This window comes from Ictidomys tridecemlineatus, chromosome 9 (genome assembly GCF_052094955.1).
Source record: "Ictidomys tridecemlineatus isolate mIctTri1 chromosome 9, mIctTri1.hap1, whole genome shotgun sequence".
NCBI lineage: Eukaryota > Metazoa > Chordata > Mammalia > Rodentia > Sciuridae > Ictidomys > Ictidomys tridecemlineatus.
Window position 1 is genome coordinate 145,720,294 of NC_135485.1, and position 16,385 is coordinate 145,736,678.

Here is a 16,385-nt window from a genome sequence, read left to right on the forward strand (position 1 = left end):
TCCAGATACCCCTGGGGACCCCAAGGTCTTAAAAAGTTACAGTTTCAAACTTGCCTCTGAGATTAAGATTCTCCAGTTATGAAATCACTTACCACAGAATCTTCTGTTTTTATTACCTGTACTTCGGCTTCCACCCCAAAGTCCCTGAAAAATAAGGCTCAGAAAGATATAAGCACAGTGTTCAAAATGATGGTGCATTTCTGCCATCAAGTCAATGGAATGTACTGTGCAATCTGAGTATAACAAGGTAAAAACCTAATCACACACAACAGGAAAGACTAAAATCTTTTCTGCAAATTGTACATAGTAACCCCCCAATTCAGATAGCTCTGAGCATGGCCTGATTAACTGGCTTACGGTCAACTGACTGCATTATGACTTTTTCACTGGACAACAGACTGGAACTGTGAAAAGAAAAACACTGAGAAAGAAGGTCTGGAGGAGGCTGCAGAGAAGATGAAGGTAACGAGACATACAGTGGGATAAGTAAGACAAGTGCTGTCCAGTCTCATCTTGTATAGGGTTGGTGCTGTGCCTAGATACAAAAGAAAAGCCCCTCTTCCTTTTGCTGACCCTAGTAGAGAAGATTTCCCTGTTTCCAGTACCAAAACCTCAATCTACTGCTGTTAGGTTACCTGTAGTTGGGGTGCAACACACTGCAGGGGGATAGCCCAAATAACCATAGGAGCACTGCTTCTAGAAAGAAAAGTACTAGGAATTCTTGAAAAGGAACTTGCAGTAAAATTGTTGACCTACTAAGAATTGCCTACAATCACCTGCTTCCTGTAGGCAATTCAGGCTGAAATTAACGACTATTTATTGATAGAAATCATCTCTTCCAATTACCAAACAGAAAAGCAAACTTTAACAATGACCTGAGCTACAATGACATGTGCTGTAATGGACATAACAAAATATTGCCATAACAAAATATAGTCACCCTTTGATATCCACAGGGGACTGGTTTCTGAGAAACTGAGAGATATGAAAATCTGCAGATCTTCAAGACCCTTATTTATAAAAGGGTCTACACCTTATATAAAACGGTGTATTATTTGCACATAAACTACAACATCCTCCTGTATGATTTAAATAGTGTCTAGATTACTTACAGCACCTAATATGATGTAAGTTACTTTTATAGTGTATTGTTTAGGGGACAAAGACAAAGAAGTATGCACAGGGGGGTCTAACAACACGGTCAGCACAGGCCTCAGGGCAACCGATGCCCTAAGGAGAGCGGAGAGAGCAAGGTGTGTGAAGGGGAGGAGGCTAGAGCAGGTGTGCCCACGTACACATCATTTCATCTGTGTGGACTCAGCATAATACTTGGTGGGAGGCAAATTCAAGTTTTGCTTTTAGGAAGTTTTGGAAACTTTTTTGGGGGGAGTGGGGGTGGGCAGGTATTTCCCAACCTACAGATACAGAGGTGTGACTATACTGACAGAAATTTAGTTTTGCACAGTTCTGAAGGCTGTAATTCTGAGATCAAGATGCCAGCATGGTTAGTTGCTGGTGAGGACGTCCTGGCCTGTAGATGGCTTCCTTGGCACTGTGTCCTCCTGTGGCCTTTCTTTGGTGTGGGAGAACCTGTAGAGACACTGCTCTCCCTCACTCCTGCTCCTGACCAGGCTGCCGACCCTGTGGACTGGAATGCTCTTCTCCACTCAGTCAACCTCCTGACCCTTTACAGATCCTATGTCCCAACAGAGTCAGAAATGACCATAGGAGCACTGCTTCTAGAGAGAAAGGGAGCTTGATTAGGAAGTCACCATATGAACTGAGGGGGACAATTCACCCCCCAGGAGACACTTCAGGTCAAGTACCACCGGGGGGAAAAGAAAGCAGTTTTCAGTTATTGGGCACTGATCTCTTTGTCTCTCTTTACTCAGCCTGTGGCTTTTTCTGTCAGGTACATAAATGGGAGCAATATTCTTTGTGACTTTATTCTGAATTTTGTTTCTAAACATGAATAGTATATTGATTCACTGTCTAGAGTACTAGCTATCACAGAAGAAAAACACGACCTTCTGGGGTGGCTAGCTTACAAGGCATGACTAGTTCATACACAGAATTACATTTAAGTGTAGTTTTGCTTTACAGTCATAAGTCAAGTTCAAGCAGTAAGTCAACTAATTCTTTAAATATTCACAAAGTTATGTTTAGGCCTTAAGATATATTTTGGAGGTCTTCAAGATTTGTCACTACTGTAGTAACAAAAATAAAAGTTCAAAATAAACCAGATCATGATATATATTTGATGCGCTTGGTTATATAAAAATTATTATAATAAGACCTTTTGACCATTACATTTTAAAGGATTCTAGCAATAATACAATTCTAGCAAATAATACAATTCTTGTGGCTCCTTGAGGATCCTTTCAAAGTGAATTAAAATATGCAAAGTGGCTATTTTTACTACAATTGAAGAATGTCTAGTCTTAACACCAAAAGTGTGATATTCTGCAGTTTGAAAAGAGAGAGAACAATTCATTGCATTGGAGCCTCACAATGTAAAGCAGCATGCAACACACCTGAAGGAGCAGGGAAGGCTTCCCCCACACAGAAATGCTACTAGTAGAATATAATGTCATATTATATTATTTACTAAAAATAGTCTTGCCTTTTCAGAATAAATAAAAAGAGTTAGTACAGGCTGAGCATTCCTAATTTGAAAACCCCAACTCTGAAATGCTCTGAAATCTGAGACTCAAGCTCAAAATTTTGAATTTTTGGATTAGGGAACGCCCAACCAGTGAAGTATTGCAAATATTCTAAATCTAAAAATATCTGGAATTTGAAATGCTGGTCCCAGGCATTTCAGATAAGGGACCCCAACCTGTATTAAAGACCACCAGAAATACTACTGGAAGATAAAAACAAAGAAGACACAAAAGAAAGTACTGTGTATCAAATAACCCTTGTCACTTCTGTTTTTCAGTTTCCTTTGTGAAAGGGCATATTTACGAATAATTTAGCCACTGCATTTGACAGACTTTTAGTAATATTTAGGAAGTGACATCTTTCAGAACTCAGAATGACTGTCATTTGAGGATGAAAAATGGGAGCACGCCCACTGTGGCCACCATAAACTAGCAATGAAACTTGATGTCTTTGTCCTTAGTAAAGGAATTCTCTTCCTTACCTAAATGCTGGGTCCACACTGCCCTTTCTTTTAGATTAAAAGAAAGGGCACTGCAACTCAGTATGCTTATTCCCTAAACAATTATTTTAGAAGAATTAGAGACTTTCAATTTTTAAAAAAATATTTATTTCTCAGTTGTATTTATTTTATTTGTTTTTATGAGTTGTTGAGGATCTAACCCAGGGCCTCACAAGTGCTAGGCAAGTGCTCTACCACTGAGCCTTGCAACCCCAGCCTGAAACTTTCAATTTTTAAAAGTTGCTAGATTCAATAATTTTTTAAATAAATGAGATTTATGTAAAAAGAAAATAAAATTAAGCTATAAAAGAAAAAGTAGGAATTATTTAAAATGCTGAAGTGGGGTTAATATACAGATGGTTTGCAAATAAACACTGGCTTTACATTAAAAGTAAAAAGCTAGCATGTCTTTAACAAGGAAAAATTAAAAATAGGGACTAGATTTGCTAATCATAAAAATACAACAAAGGTGTTTACTGAGCATTTATTATGTGCATGCTGAGATAAGTACCTTACTTGACTGTTTCACCTAACTGAACAATAGCTCTATGAAGGAGAGACCTTTTCTACCCACAATTATAGATGAAGAAACAGCTCATATGTCTAGGAAATGGGCAAGCTTGGCTGGATTTAGATCTTTCTCATTCCATAACCATAATGCAGTTTCACAAAGTAAAAAAAATTCTTAGAAAAACAGGAAGTTTTCACATATATTGGTGCATACTCTTCATATATATAGATAGATTAAAATTATTATTGGAAATTAGCTTTCCAGCACCTCAGATGACCAACAGAGATATCTATCTCCATCAGAATCTATAACTACATAACAGCACACTTCACAAAATCTTTTTTAAAAATCATATATTCCTCTCAAGTTAATATTATATCATTATATCATTCTTCTTTAAGATGGAGAAACACACATTAGTTTATACAAGAATTTTGGAGGTGGGCTGGGGTTGTGGCTCAGTGGTACAGCACTTGCCTAGTATATGTGAGGCACTGGGTTTGATCCTCAGCACCACATTAAATAAATAAGTAAATAAAAATGTTAGAGTCTGTAAACAAGTCAAAATAACACCTGGTATTTTGCCAGGGGAATGTTAGAGTTTGTAAACAAGTCTGGATGGTGCCTGGCAAAATGCCAGAGGGAGTGGTTTGAGAAGTAACAAAAGTGAGCCATTAAGTATGGAGATTCCTTATTATAGACTGCTGTATCTAGTTTATGCTAATTAAGATAAGCTGCGTGGAATGTATAAATAGCTCTGTTGTCCTACAATAAAGGGCTCCCACTCCTGCTGTATCAACATACACAAGTTATTCGTCACCCCCCACCCCCCATTCTGCTGCACCGGCATAAAATAAAGTTAAAAAAAAAAAAAAGAATTTTGGAGAACTAGTGGGAAGTAACAGACTGACAGAGATTCAGAAGAGAATAAATAAGGTGGACTATTAAATGTTGAAATCAGCATTACTACAGGCTTAAGTAATTTTCCATAGACATATTCACCTTGGCTGCCAGCCTTGGGAACTAGATTATCAGGTAGGTCCTGACTAACTTGTTGCCTAGACATAACTGCTTCTTTATAAAGGGGCTTCCATATTTATTTGATTATAAAATGATCTATTAAGTCTGCTGCTAGCAAATTTCATTCAGCAGCCACTTCCTTTCTGACTAATGCTTTTGTAAGCAGACAGCAATCTTAACCCCTGCCAAGGAGTCGGCAGTACAGGTATGGCAGCTCGGGGTGTTCTGGAGGATGATCTGCTGGTGTGGACATCTATCTCACATAATCTTAGGTAGGCTGAATTCATGTGCAGGTAGGCTGAATTCATGTGCTTTTATTGCCAATTTAAGTAGAAGCTGAAGTTTAGAATCTCTGCACTGAAAGAATGTTTCAAAAACTCTAAGTTATAACTAAAATCACTGTAACTGCAATGAACAGTTACTTTGCCAACAAAGAGAATTCAAGAAAAACTTTGGCTTCTGTACATTTCTTTTTTTCTGAGTGCCTCTAAAACCATAAATATTGAATATGATGAGCATCCGTTCTTAAAGAAGCTGAAAAGCAGAACTGCCAAATGACTTAGGACCAAAAATATGTGTGTGTGTGTGTGTGTGTAAGTGATATCACTAGACTTAGGAATCTCTGAGCAGGTAAAACATTTATTTCTGTGCAGTGAAAAACTGTTAAGTTTGCTAAAGAATTTCATTAAAAACCAAGTTGTATGCACTGCTGGTTGTCCTAAGTTCCCATTCCTCTGATGCCATGATCAGGATCTGTAGGCAACAGAAGCCAAGTTTTAGAGGCACTAAGATGCCAAGGCCCCAGGTTTCTAGAAGTACCATAAGATACACATGACCATGTTAAATACCTTGGAGTTCCAACTTCTACGGGGTTTCCTATACAATGAATCGAATGTATGACGGGTATGTCATCACACAGATTTTTAACACTTGAAAGGACCATAGAGACCTTTTTTCTACTGTTATTAAAAGATGAGAATGTGATCTGTAGAAATGATAAATGGTTAGGCCAAATTTGTGTTGTAGTAAATGGCCAAGATGGGTCTTGGCTTTTACTAAGTTTCTTCATTTAGCAAGTAGATGACAAGATACTAGAGAGGAGGGAAGGGAGGGGGTGGTGGCTGATGAGTTAAGTCTTAAAAATCTACTTTTAGTAAATGTTGGTCTCTGCTGTGAAGTCTCTTTTCATAGTTCATTTACAACAGGACAGACATATTTTATCCACTGAACAAAGCTGCTGGGAAAAGGTCTTTGTCCTAGGAGTTTCTATCCAAAAATATGTTATATAATGTGGCTCAGAAGACATAGTCCACTTGACTTTTATTAAACTCAGAGTGTAGTTTATCTATTTGAGATGTAAAATATACATCTGTGTATTCCATGGACATGTATCAGCTCTATGTGAGGCAGTGTGCTACGTAATGTGATACAAAGATGGATAAGACCAAAATCCAAGGGCCCTTTACAGAGGTGAAGGCTGTGCCTGCACCTTTAACCCTGGCTCTTTTGACTCCCTTCTTTATCTGGCAATACCACACATGCCTAGATCATGCCACATGAACAGAATGTGGTTGTTGATGTGTCTTTCCCTCTAAATCACAAGTCTTGTACACAATACCTGGGGAATGAAATAAATAATAATAGTAAAACCAAAACCAAAACCAAAACCAAAGTTCCTAAATTCAAATCGCTTATGCATTTGGGGGAAGATGGAAAGAAGGTAGGTAGAGGCAAGCATTGTAAAGAGAAGTTTTATACAAAGGAGTAAAGACTTTTGCATCTGCTGTTCAGTTTGCTAAGCCACTCCCTACAAGAACAGGCAGATCTTCACAAGAGGTTTGGAGAGGTCAAAGGGAATGACACAGTGGTTTCAGAGACTCACTGTCAACTCAGACCATGCACAGGTCACCAAGAATCTTCAGGAGGAACAGAAAGATCTGGATCTTGGTGGGACTGCAGACAAATCAAGTGCTCTTGCTTACAGCCATTTCTTTTGCTAGGTCACTGTCCCCACAGAGTTAGGGTGCTCAACATAGATGGTGTATAAGAAATGGCAATTTACACTAAAAGGTGCCATTTTAGTGAACATTAAGGCCAAGATTTTTGATTGGTAAAGTACATCCGAACCAACACATGTAGGAACTACCCTGTGCAGGAATATCCACTGGTATGAGACCTTGTTTCTGCAGAGAGGAGGTCTGGGAAGACAAGGCAGTTGTTCACACCACAATTACCACGAGGGGAAATGCATTAAGAGCCAAGGAAGCCAAACAGAGACAAGCATAAAGCGTGAGGAAGGAAATGCCACTCCTGCGTGGAGTGGTTGTGAAGGTTTACTGACAAAGTTGTGATTTCAGAAGGTTGCTTACTTAAGCATTTTGCAATTCTGAGGTCAAATTCAGAATTTTAGGATAAAAGCTCAAGAAAGAGGAAGAAAATAACAAAGAAATCTCAAACATGAATAGAAGACCAGTTGGCTAGAGCAGGCTTCCACAGGACAGCTTGTCCTTAGATGCAAAAGGTGGTTGCAGGCAGGTTACCACACAGGGTGGAGGCTCTGCCTCACATGGGAAGGGACACTACAACCCGCCACTCTGTACTATAGCTGGTAAGAGCCTGAGACGACACCAAAGGGTGCCCTGTCCTGCTGCTGAGTCCCAATTCCCATCTCAGCTGTGCTGTCAGACTGGTCAAATGAACAGCAGATCTGTTCCAGACCCTAACACCTGGGTTCTGATTTCTCGGCTGGGGAACACGTTCGAACACAAGAGAAGCTGCGAAGGAAGAGCACAGACATTCTAAGTGGCTCTAATTGCTCCTGTTTTTATTGTGTGGGAGGAAAGAATATGTCAAAAGGAATGTTAATCAGCAAGATAGAAAAGCAATTCAAGGCTCTCCTTGTAATAGCTCCAAGAGCTCAGGCATGGTGAAGACAGTCTTTCCTCAGTTCCTGAGGCACCAGGAGGTGAATTTTTGATGTCAAGCTGGCATGAAGACCTTAGGCTATCATTAAACCTAGGAAGGCAGAGACTACTGAGCAGAACTCAAGACAAGACAGTCATTCTCATATTAAAATAAGGATTAAAAAAACTAAGTTTAAAAAAAACATGAATTTTTTAACATTTGGTGTGAAACGTGTTTAATAAATCTCTTTAAAAAACTTTCTACAGCTAGATTTATAATACTATTCTAAGAACACTATATTAAGCAAATTTTTATATTTTAAAGGAAAGAATAAGAAAAACAATTATCATTTAGCTTTCAGATAAATGATTTATCTGGTTATTGAGGCAATGCAAAACATATTGCCACCTTGTAGCAACATTATCTAACATCTTGGTGGGAAATAGAAATATAAAACAGGTGAGAAGAAAGAGGGTGAAGGGGAAAAACACTAGGAGGTACTCTTCACATAGGCATTGTTGCTTGGTGATTTTACATTTGTTATCTCACTACAGGACCTTGAAACAATTTCACAAAAAGACTTTACAAATTAGAAAACCAAGGTTCAAAGAAATTAAATAAAGAAAGAAAAGAGCTCAGATCCTCTGACCCCTGCCAGTTTCTCCAGCATTTGTTAAACATGTGCTGAAGGACATGGCCTTGGCCTGGGAAGGACAGAAATTAGTCACAACAGAGTTGCAATGCACTGAGTCTACAGAGTCAGGTGCCTGAGACTCTGGCTCTAAATTCATCTCACTGTTAAAAAAAAAAAAAAAAAGAAAACACACACACACACACACACACACACACAAAACCCTCAAACCTAATTAATTTTGGCTTTAAAACTTTATAGCTCTACTTTTGTTCCAATTAAAAGACAGAGGAAAGAAAGTGAGACATTTTGTCCTGAATTTCTTATTGACCAATTTTAAATCCTTTAAAAAAAAATAAGAGTTCTCCTCAAATACTTATGTGAACCTCCTAAATATTTAGAGTAACATCAACAACAAAAGTAAACTGAAAACCCAGGTGAAACAAACCTGTCTTTTCCAGACTAAGAACCACAGAACTACTAAGATGTAGTTCTGAGATAACATTTCTATGAAGTTGTAAATTATAAACAGGACCACAGCGCAATCTCCTCCCTTGCCTGAGCACTGTGGGATGCAGACATTTAAATCAAGGAAGGACAGAATTTGTTCTGCTTCTCCTGTGAAAACTTTTAGAGGATTTGATATAAAAATTAATCATAAATGCCCTTATATTTTAGATGAATAAGACATCACCACATAAGAGCCAGCAAGCTGCTACAACAACTGCTGGCACTGAGTGTTTTCTTTTAAGCCAGACAAAATCTCATTGGCTTTACTTTCTGTTTTGTATCAGTGTTGCTACTTGAACTACTTCAAAGTGAGAAGGTGCATCTGCAGCGTGCTAACTGCTGTCCCACGTCACTCAAGCAAAAAATGTATGGCTTCTTCTTGTTGTTTGTTTCCTATAAACTGTCATATTATATATATGAAGCCTGCCCTTAAGATTCACATCCAAACTGAATTTTATGATTGCTGGAGTAGTCAATTTTATGTTCATCTTAACTTTATAAATGGTCATGCAAAGAGATGCTCATGAAGATACTGTTTCAGACAGAACTTAAATGTAAGTGCCTGTCAACTGCTTTTCAAGCTACTTTCCACATGGCTCCCAAACCCAGTGTTGTTGAAAAACTTAATTAATAAGAAGGAGAATAAAATTCCATAATTCATAACATAAAAACATGAGTAGATGCGAGACTGATTTTGGATGTTTCTATTAACTACACTGCATGATACATGAAAGTCAACTCTACATAGAAATTTACCTATGGTACCACTTATGATCTGTGACATGTAAATCTCTTTGGTTTTTACAGAAAATGGGTAAAAACAGCAAACAAAATAGGATGTACAGTCCCAGCCTACTGGATTTTTCAGAATAGAAAAAAGAATCTATAATATCTTCCTTAAAAAATACTAACTTTGCAGTATGACTCCACCAGTGGTATTCACATGCTATTTCTGTGTGAGGTATATAGTATGTCTTTTTTTTTTTTTTTTTTAAGAGAGAAGAGAGAAGAGAGAAGAGAGAGAGAGAAAGAGAGAAGAGAATTTTTTTTTAATATTTATTTTTCAGTTTTCGGTGGACACGACACCTTTATTTTATTTTTATGTGGTCCTGAGGATTGAACCCAGCGCCCTGCGCATGCCAGGCGAGTGCGTTACTGGTTGAGCCACATCCCCAGCCCAACAGTATGTCCTTTTGTTAAGAATTCAGTAGAAGCTGAACATGGTGACATATGCCTGCAATCCCAGCTACCTGAGAGGCTGAGGCAGGAGGATCACAAGTTTGAGGATGGCCTTAGTAACTCAGTAAGACACTGTCTCAAAATAAAATAAAAATGAATGGGGAAGTAGCTCAGTGGTAGAGCATTTGCCTATCATGTGCAAAACCCTGGGTTCAATCAGTGGGTTGTACTATCATTCCCATTTGACAGGTTAAAATAAGTAAATAATAAAAATTCAATGAAACATGACTGGTTGGAAATAGCTGTTACTGAGAAGTTGAAAGGAGAGTCGGCTTCCACTCAGGGTTCTTCCCACTATCTCACGTTACTTATCTCAAGACTACACTTTGAGAAATCACAGGAGTCATATTAAAAAACTTAATAGCCAAGTGCGGTGGCGCATGCCTGTAATCCCACTGGCCCTGGAGGCTGAGGCAGGAGGGAGGATCATGAGTTCAAAGCCAGCCTCAGCAAAAAAGCAAGACGCTAAGCAACTCAGTGAGACCTTGTCTCTAAATTAAATACAAAAAAAGGGCAGGGGATGTGGCTCAGTGGTTAAGTGCCCCTGGATTCAATCCCAGGTACCAAAAAACCCCCCAAAACAAAACCATAATAACTGTGCTACAATACAGGCCAGGTGAAGCACAATGTAACTTAGTTTTCCTGTTCAAAGATTCCTTAGCACAACGTCATCTAAAGCAGTCATTAGCAAGCAACTTCATTTGCTTCATGGTCCCAAGCCACTGCTTCCCTCTCACCATTTCTTCCCCAGTGCTGGGGGACAAACTTGGCCTCTTCCATTAGAAGCACATGGTTTGTCACCGGGCTATAGTCCCAACCACAAAGGTACTTTGAAAGAAGTTATCTTACCTCTGCTCCTGAGTATGTATGGGTTTGCAGGATGAGTTCATCCAAGTCAACCTCGTTACTGATTGGCATAGCGTGAAACTGCAGGTTGAATATTTCCCTTCTTGTTGCTGCATCTGGTAAAGGCACATAGATGATTCTATCAATTCGTCCAGGCCGCATTAAAGCCTAGAGAGAAGGGAGAGTAGTAAAGATTAACTAGCTCAGAACCGACATTCTACATCAAGGCATCCGGGAAAGGGTATGCTCAGCATCTCATGATATCCAGAACCAGCAAAAAACACAAGCAATATGGATACTAATAATCTATTTCAAATTTACAAATAATGTCTGGAACATTCCTGAAAATAGAAAAATCAGTATTTCTGGGGGGCTTTCTGTTTCTCACCAATTGTTAGTGAGTAAAAAGTCACTCTCTTAGAAAGGTAGCATATGTTTTGCATTCATTATATCAAAAGGAATTTTTCATAACTTCCTTTAGTAACTCCCCCTTCAGTACCAGAAATTAAACACAGAGGTGCTCTACCATTGAGTTACATCCCTTTTTCATTTTTTAAAAATCTGAGACAAGAGTCTAACTAAATCACCCAAGCTGGTCTCAAAATAGCAATCCTCCTGCTTCAGCTTCCTGAGTAGTTGGGATTATAAGTGTGTGGGACAATAACTGGCTCTTTCAATAACTATTTTTTTTTGAGGGGGGGCAGAGCTAGATATTGAACTCAGGGGTGCTTTACCACTGAGCTACATTCTCAGTCCTTTGTATTTTTTATTTTAAAGCCACTGCACCAGCTGTCTTCAATAACTCTTAAATATGCACAAGCTGTTAGTTAATTCAGTAATACAAATAGCACAGCTCTGATAGAAGAATGCCTAGAGTTGAATCTGCCAATTGAACTTTCCTGACATTTCACTGGAGACTAATGCCTCAATAACCTTATGAATAATGAACTTACTTATTCAGAAGAATTTACTGAGCATGTATTACTCACCAAACAGTTCTGATAGTAGAAAAAAGTATGAATAAGATAGATAAGATAAATTGTGGGAATGGTTACACATATCTATGAATATATTAAAAACCAATGAGGGACATATTTTAAATGAATTGATTTTGTGGTATTTATTTATTTACTGGGGATTATTTTTATTTTGAGACAGGGCCTTGCTAAGGTGCTAAAGCTGGCCTTGAACTTGTGATCCTCCTGCCTCAGCCTCCTGAGCTGATGGGATTACATAGATGTGCACTATTCTCACCAAGCTATAGTTTGTGATTTATATCTCAGTGAAGCTGGTAAAAAAGAGAAATGGGTTGGAAAGGGGTGTATGTGTGTAGTATGTGCATCCATCCCTTGAGGGAGTGGGTAGCTTTAGTTGGAGAAGAGAGTCTTTCTGAGGCAGAAAGGAGTTAACCATACGAGGATCTACTGGAAAGTATTCAAGGTAGAAGGAACATCAAGTGCTAAGTCAAGAATAACTGGCATGTTTTATGGGAAAAAAAATAGAAAACATGGCATAATGAATACAAGAAGAGAGGCAGGAACTGAGGTCAGAAAGTGTGATGAGTAGCTCTTAAGGCCCAACAGTGAGTATAAAAAGGAAGCCATGGGGCTGGGGCTGGGGCTGGGGCTGAGCATGCTTGCCTGGCATGTGTGAGGCACTGGGTTCGATTCTCAGCACCATGTATAAATAAAATAAAGGTGAAGCAACAAATATCTATATTTGTAGGTGTGTGTATGTGTGTGTATTTATAGTTTTATATAAAAAAGAAAGCTACCAGAAAGCTTTAGGTGGAAAAGTGAAAGGATACAACTTATATTCAAAGGTTGTTCTGGTGAAAGAATGTCAAATTTAATCTATATGTATAATTCTAGAACAGCACACCAACCACCTCAGGATATACGTTCCTTTCAAGGGCACTTGGTAAACTCACCAAGATAACCCATATTATGACCCTTGGCACTCAATGTTCCTTCTACCTTGGATGCTTTCCAGCAGATCCTTGGGTGGTTAACTCCTTGGGGTACCTGCCTAAGTTTCTCCGCAGAAAGACTCTCTTCTCCAACTAAAGCTCTCCATTCCTCAAATGTTTTGAAAAATTGAACTGAATTCATTAAACCACTGAACTGGCTATGCCAACTTTCCCATCAAGAACCTCTAAGTCCAGGTACTTTCACTTCTGAATTTAACACTGAAATCCTATAACCACTTCAGAATACTTCTCAGTTGTTTTATAAGGTTAGTATATTAACTCTAAAACCTGGCAAAGATATTGCAAAAGCTGAAAATTACAGATGAATGATTCTTGGGATAATTAGATTACAAAACCTTTTAAAAATCTGGCAAAATGATCTAACAATATTTTAAAAATCCTCTTTAAAAGATTCACTCACAATGAAAAATTCTCAGCAAACTATGGGTAGAAGGGGACTTCTTTAATATAGTAAGTGGTATCTATTGAAAAACCTATAGCTAGCACATATTTAATGTTGAAATACTCAACTTTATTTTTTTAACATCAGATCAAGAAATTCTAATAGATGTACCAGATTTGGCAATCAGAAAAAATGAGGGAGGGATATAAACATGGAGTGTGAAAAAGTAATATTCTTCATTTGTAGGAAAACACTGTTCATATAGAAATCCTAAGGAATCAGTAAACGACTACTAGCAAGACCACATGATACAAGCACAATATTTTTAAAAACTCAACTGTTTGTCTGTAATAAGCAGGAAAGATCAATTTTATGGAAATACATTAATAAGAGTAAAACAAACAACTTGGGAATAAAATTAACCAAAGAATTCTCATCTAAAAAATATGAAACACTCTTCAGAGAAAGTAAAGACAATCTAAATGGAGAAATACACCATGTTCATGGAGTGGGATGCTCAACAGCAAGAGATGAAGTCTCCTCAAATTTATCTATAGATTTAAAAGAAACGTGGCAAGCTTACTACTATGACTGTCAATAGTGAGAGTAACTTGTGAAAGGACAAAGTTGAAGGACTCACACTATTTGACTTCAAAATTTCTAATGCTAGAGCTACAAGACTGTGCAAACAGTATCCTGAGAATAAAATCACAGGTAATTAAAAAATACAGAAATCCATACTGATTTTGATTTTTTAAGCACACAATAACTGTTTTAGAAAACGATACTGCTACTACCAGATATCCAGAAAGAAAAAAGTTAGCTGTGACATTACACTCATACTACATTAAAAATTAACCCAAAATGGTTCATAAATCTCAATGTATTAGGCACTAAAACTATAGTTTTTATAAAGAAAAAAAAATCATCTTATTATTATTAAATAATTAAAAAAACCTAACAGAAAGTAGGCAAAAAATCTGAATGAATACCTCAAAAAGGAAGCTATTATTGGTTGGCAAGTAAACACATGAAAAGATATTCAACATAATTAGCCACTGGATCAATGCAAATTTGAATCATAGTGAAATATCACTATTACCATAAGAATAACTTAAATTAATGACACTGGTAATACCAAAGATTAATCTAGAATATGGACCAACTAGAACTTATATACGTGGCTAATGGGAATATAAAACAGTATAACCACTTTGAAAAACTATTTACAGTTTCTTAAAAAGGGAAACATACCAGACCATAATGACTGAAGTATTCCATTCCTGGATATTTATCTGAGAGGATCAAATACCTATATCCATACAAACTTGTACATGGGTGTTCATAACAGCCTTATAATAGTAGCTAAAAACTGTCAACAATTCAATGTCTAATTTATAGGTGTACACACAAAACATATAATGGAATATTATTAAAACAATAAAAAGGAACAAAATATTGAAACAATAATATGTAAATCTTAAAAATCACTGTCTGGAATAAAAAAAATAACCCTGACATAAAAGAGCACAAACTATATAATAATTACACTTACATAAAATATTAAGAAAAACTCACACACTCTGTACTAACAACAACAACAACAAAAAAACAGTAGTCACTGACTGAAGCCTGAGAGAAACACAGAGATGGCCTGCATTAGGGCAAAAGCGATCTTTTGGGGGTGATAGAAAGGGTCATATACTTTGATTGCAGAGGTAGTTCACAGGTTTACACGTATTTAAATTAGATGAACTTGTGCTGGCACACACCTGTAACCCAGCATCTCCAGAAGGTGAGACAGGAGGATCATGAGTTTAAAGCCAGCCTTAGAAAAAGTGAGGCGCTAAACAACTCAGTGAGACCCTGTCTCTAAATAAAATTCAAAATAGGGCCGGGGATGTGGCTCAGAGATCAAGTGCCCCCGAGTTCAATCCCCGGCATGCACCCACCCAAAAAAAAAAAAAGTGAGGGGATGCTGGGGGTGTAGTTCAGTGGTAGAGCACCCGGGGATCAATCCTCAGTACCGGAAAAAACCCCAAACAAATTGAATCCTGCACATGAATTGATGTAATTTATTATATGCACATTATAACCAAACAACATTGATTTAAAAAAGTAAAAAGTCTTACATTTGTTAGATTCTCAATATTTATAAATCAATAAATTTAATGGCAGATTACTTATTCAACAAATTGTAACATCAATTTCTATGATTTTTCCATGAATATAGGACAGTCATTTCAATCCAATAACCAAACCTGTTTTTGTTTCACATGATAATGCCTAGAGTTCTAAACAGATTGCTAGGACTCAGGGTTTAACCACCTTCCTATATCATATCAGTGTTTCACAAACTATTCCAATGAGTGTTAACAGGTGCAATGAGAAAAGGGTTTTCTAGTTGAACAAGTTTGGGAAACATTGCGTAGAAATAAAATTAAAGGTTTATGTAAATTTCTGTATGCAGGGCTTTTTCTAGCCTATTGCACACTAAAAATCTCCAAAAAAGGTTATAGTGGCATGTAGGAATTTGACCTCAAATTCTTAATTTTTAATCACAGAACATCTCAAAAGCTGATATTTCATTTCCACTTTGGAAAATGCTATTTTCAAAACATCTGGAATACAGAATCTATAAAATACTTTCTTTTCACATGGTATCTCATTTAATATTTCTCCAAATCCTGGGAATTAGGTATTGTTATACTTCTATTATATACAAAGAAATGAAGCCCAATATCATATAAAAATTGCAGAAATTAGGCTGAAATCTGGGGTTTCTGAATGTTGAATCAGACCTTTTTCTTTTACAATCATGTCAGTAGAACATCATACTCATTATCAACGACCAAATAAACAAACATTCTCATTCTAGGGGGGAGGGGGGGGAAGAGGAGGAGGGGGGGAAGAGGAGAAGAGGGGGAGGGGGAGGAGGAGGAGGAGGAGGAGGAGGGGTAGGAGGAGGAGGAGGAGGGGTAGGAGGAGGAGGAGGAGGGGTAGGAGGAGGAGGAGGAGGGGTAGGAGGAGGAGGAGTAGTAGTAGTGGTGCCAGGTCCTGTTTTAGTTGCTAGGGATGCAAGTCTAAGTAGCGTGGCTCTTTTTCTTGCAGTTACTCTTTTTGCCCTTCTGAAAAAAACTGAAATTCAATGCATTTTAGCATGTCTTTTCTAATAGCTGAAAGAACGCA

General features: G+C 37.7%; 1 protein-coding gene across 5 annotated transcripts in view; it reads right to left on the minus strand.

The window, feature by feature from the left end:
• Afg2a (AAA ATPase AFG2A) overlaps positions 1 to 16,385 on the minus strand; it is a 253,129-nt gene that overhangs the window by 40,957 nt on the left and 195,787 nt on the right. For 3 of the 5 annotated variants that reach the window (XM_078022145.1, XM_078022150.1, XM_078022146.1), the window contains one exon: positions 10,828 to 10,992. In XM_078022145.1, the coding sequence (XP_077878271.1) occupies positions 10,828 to 10,992 (165 nt within the window). Of the gene's footprint in view, positions 1 to 10,827; positions 10,993 to 16,385 lie in introns of those variants that run through there. The other 2 variants (XM_078022148.1, XM_078022147.1) reach the window with 1 other exon arrangement.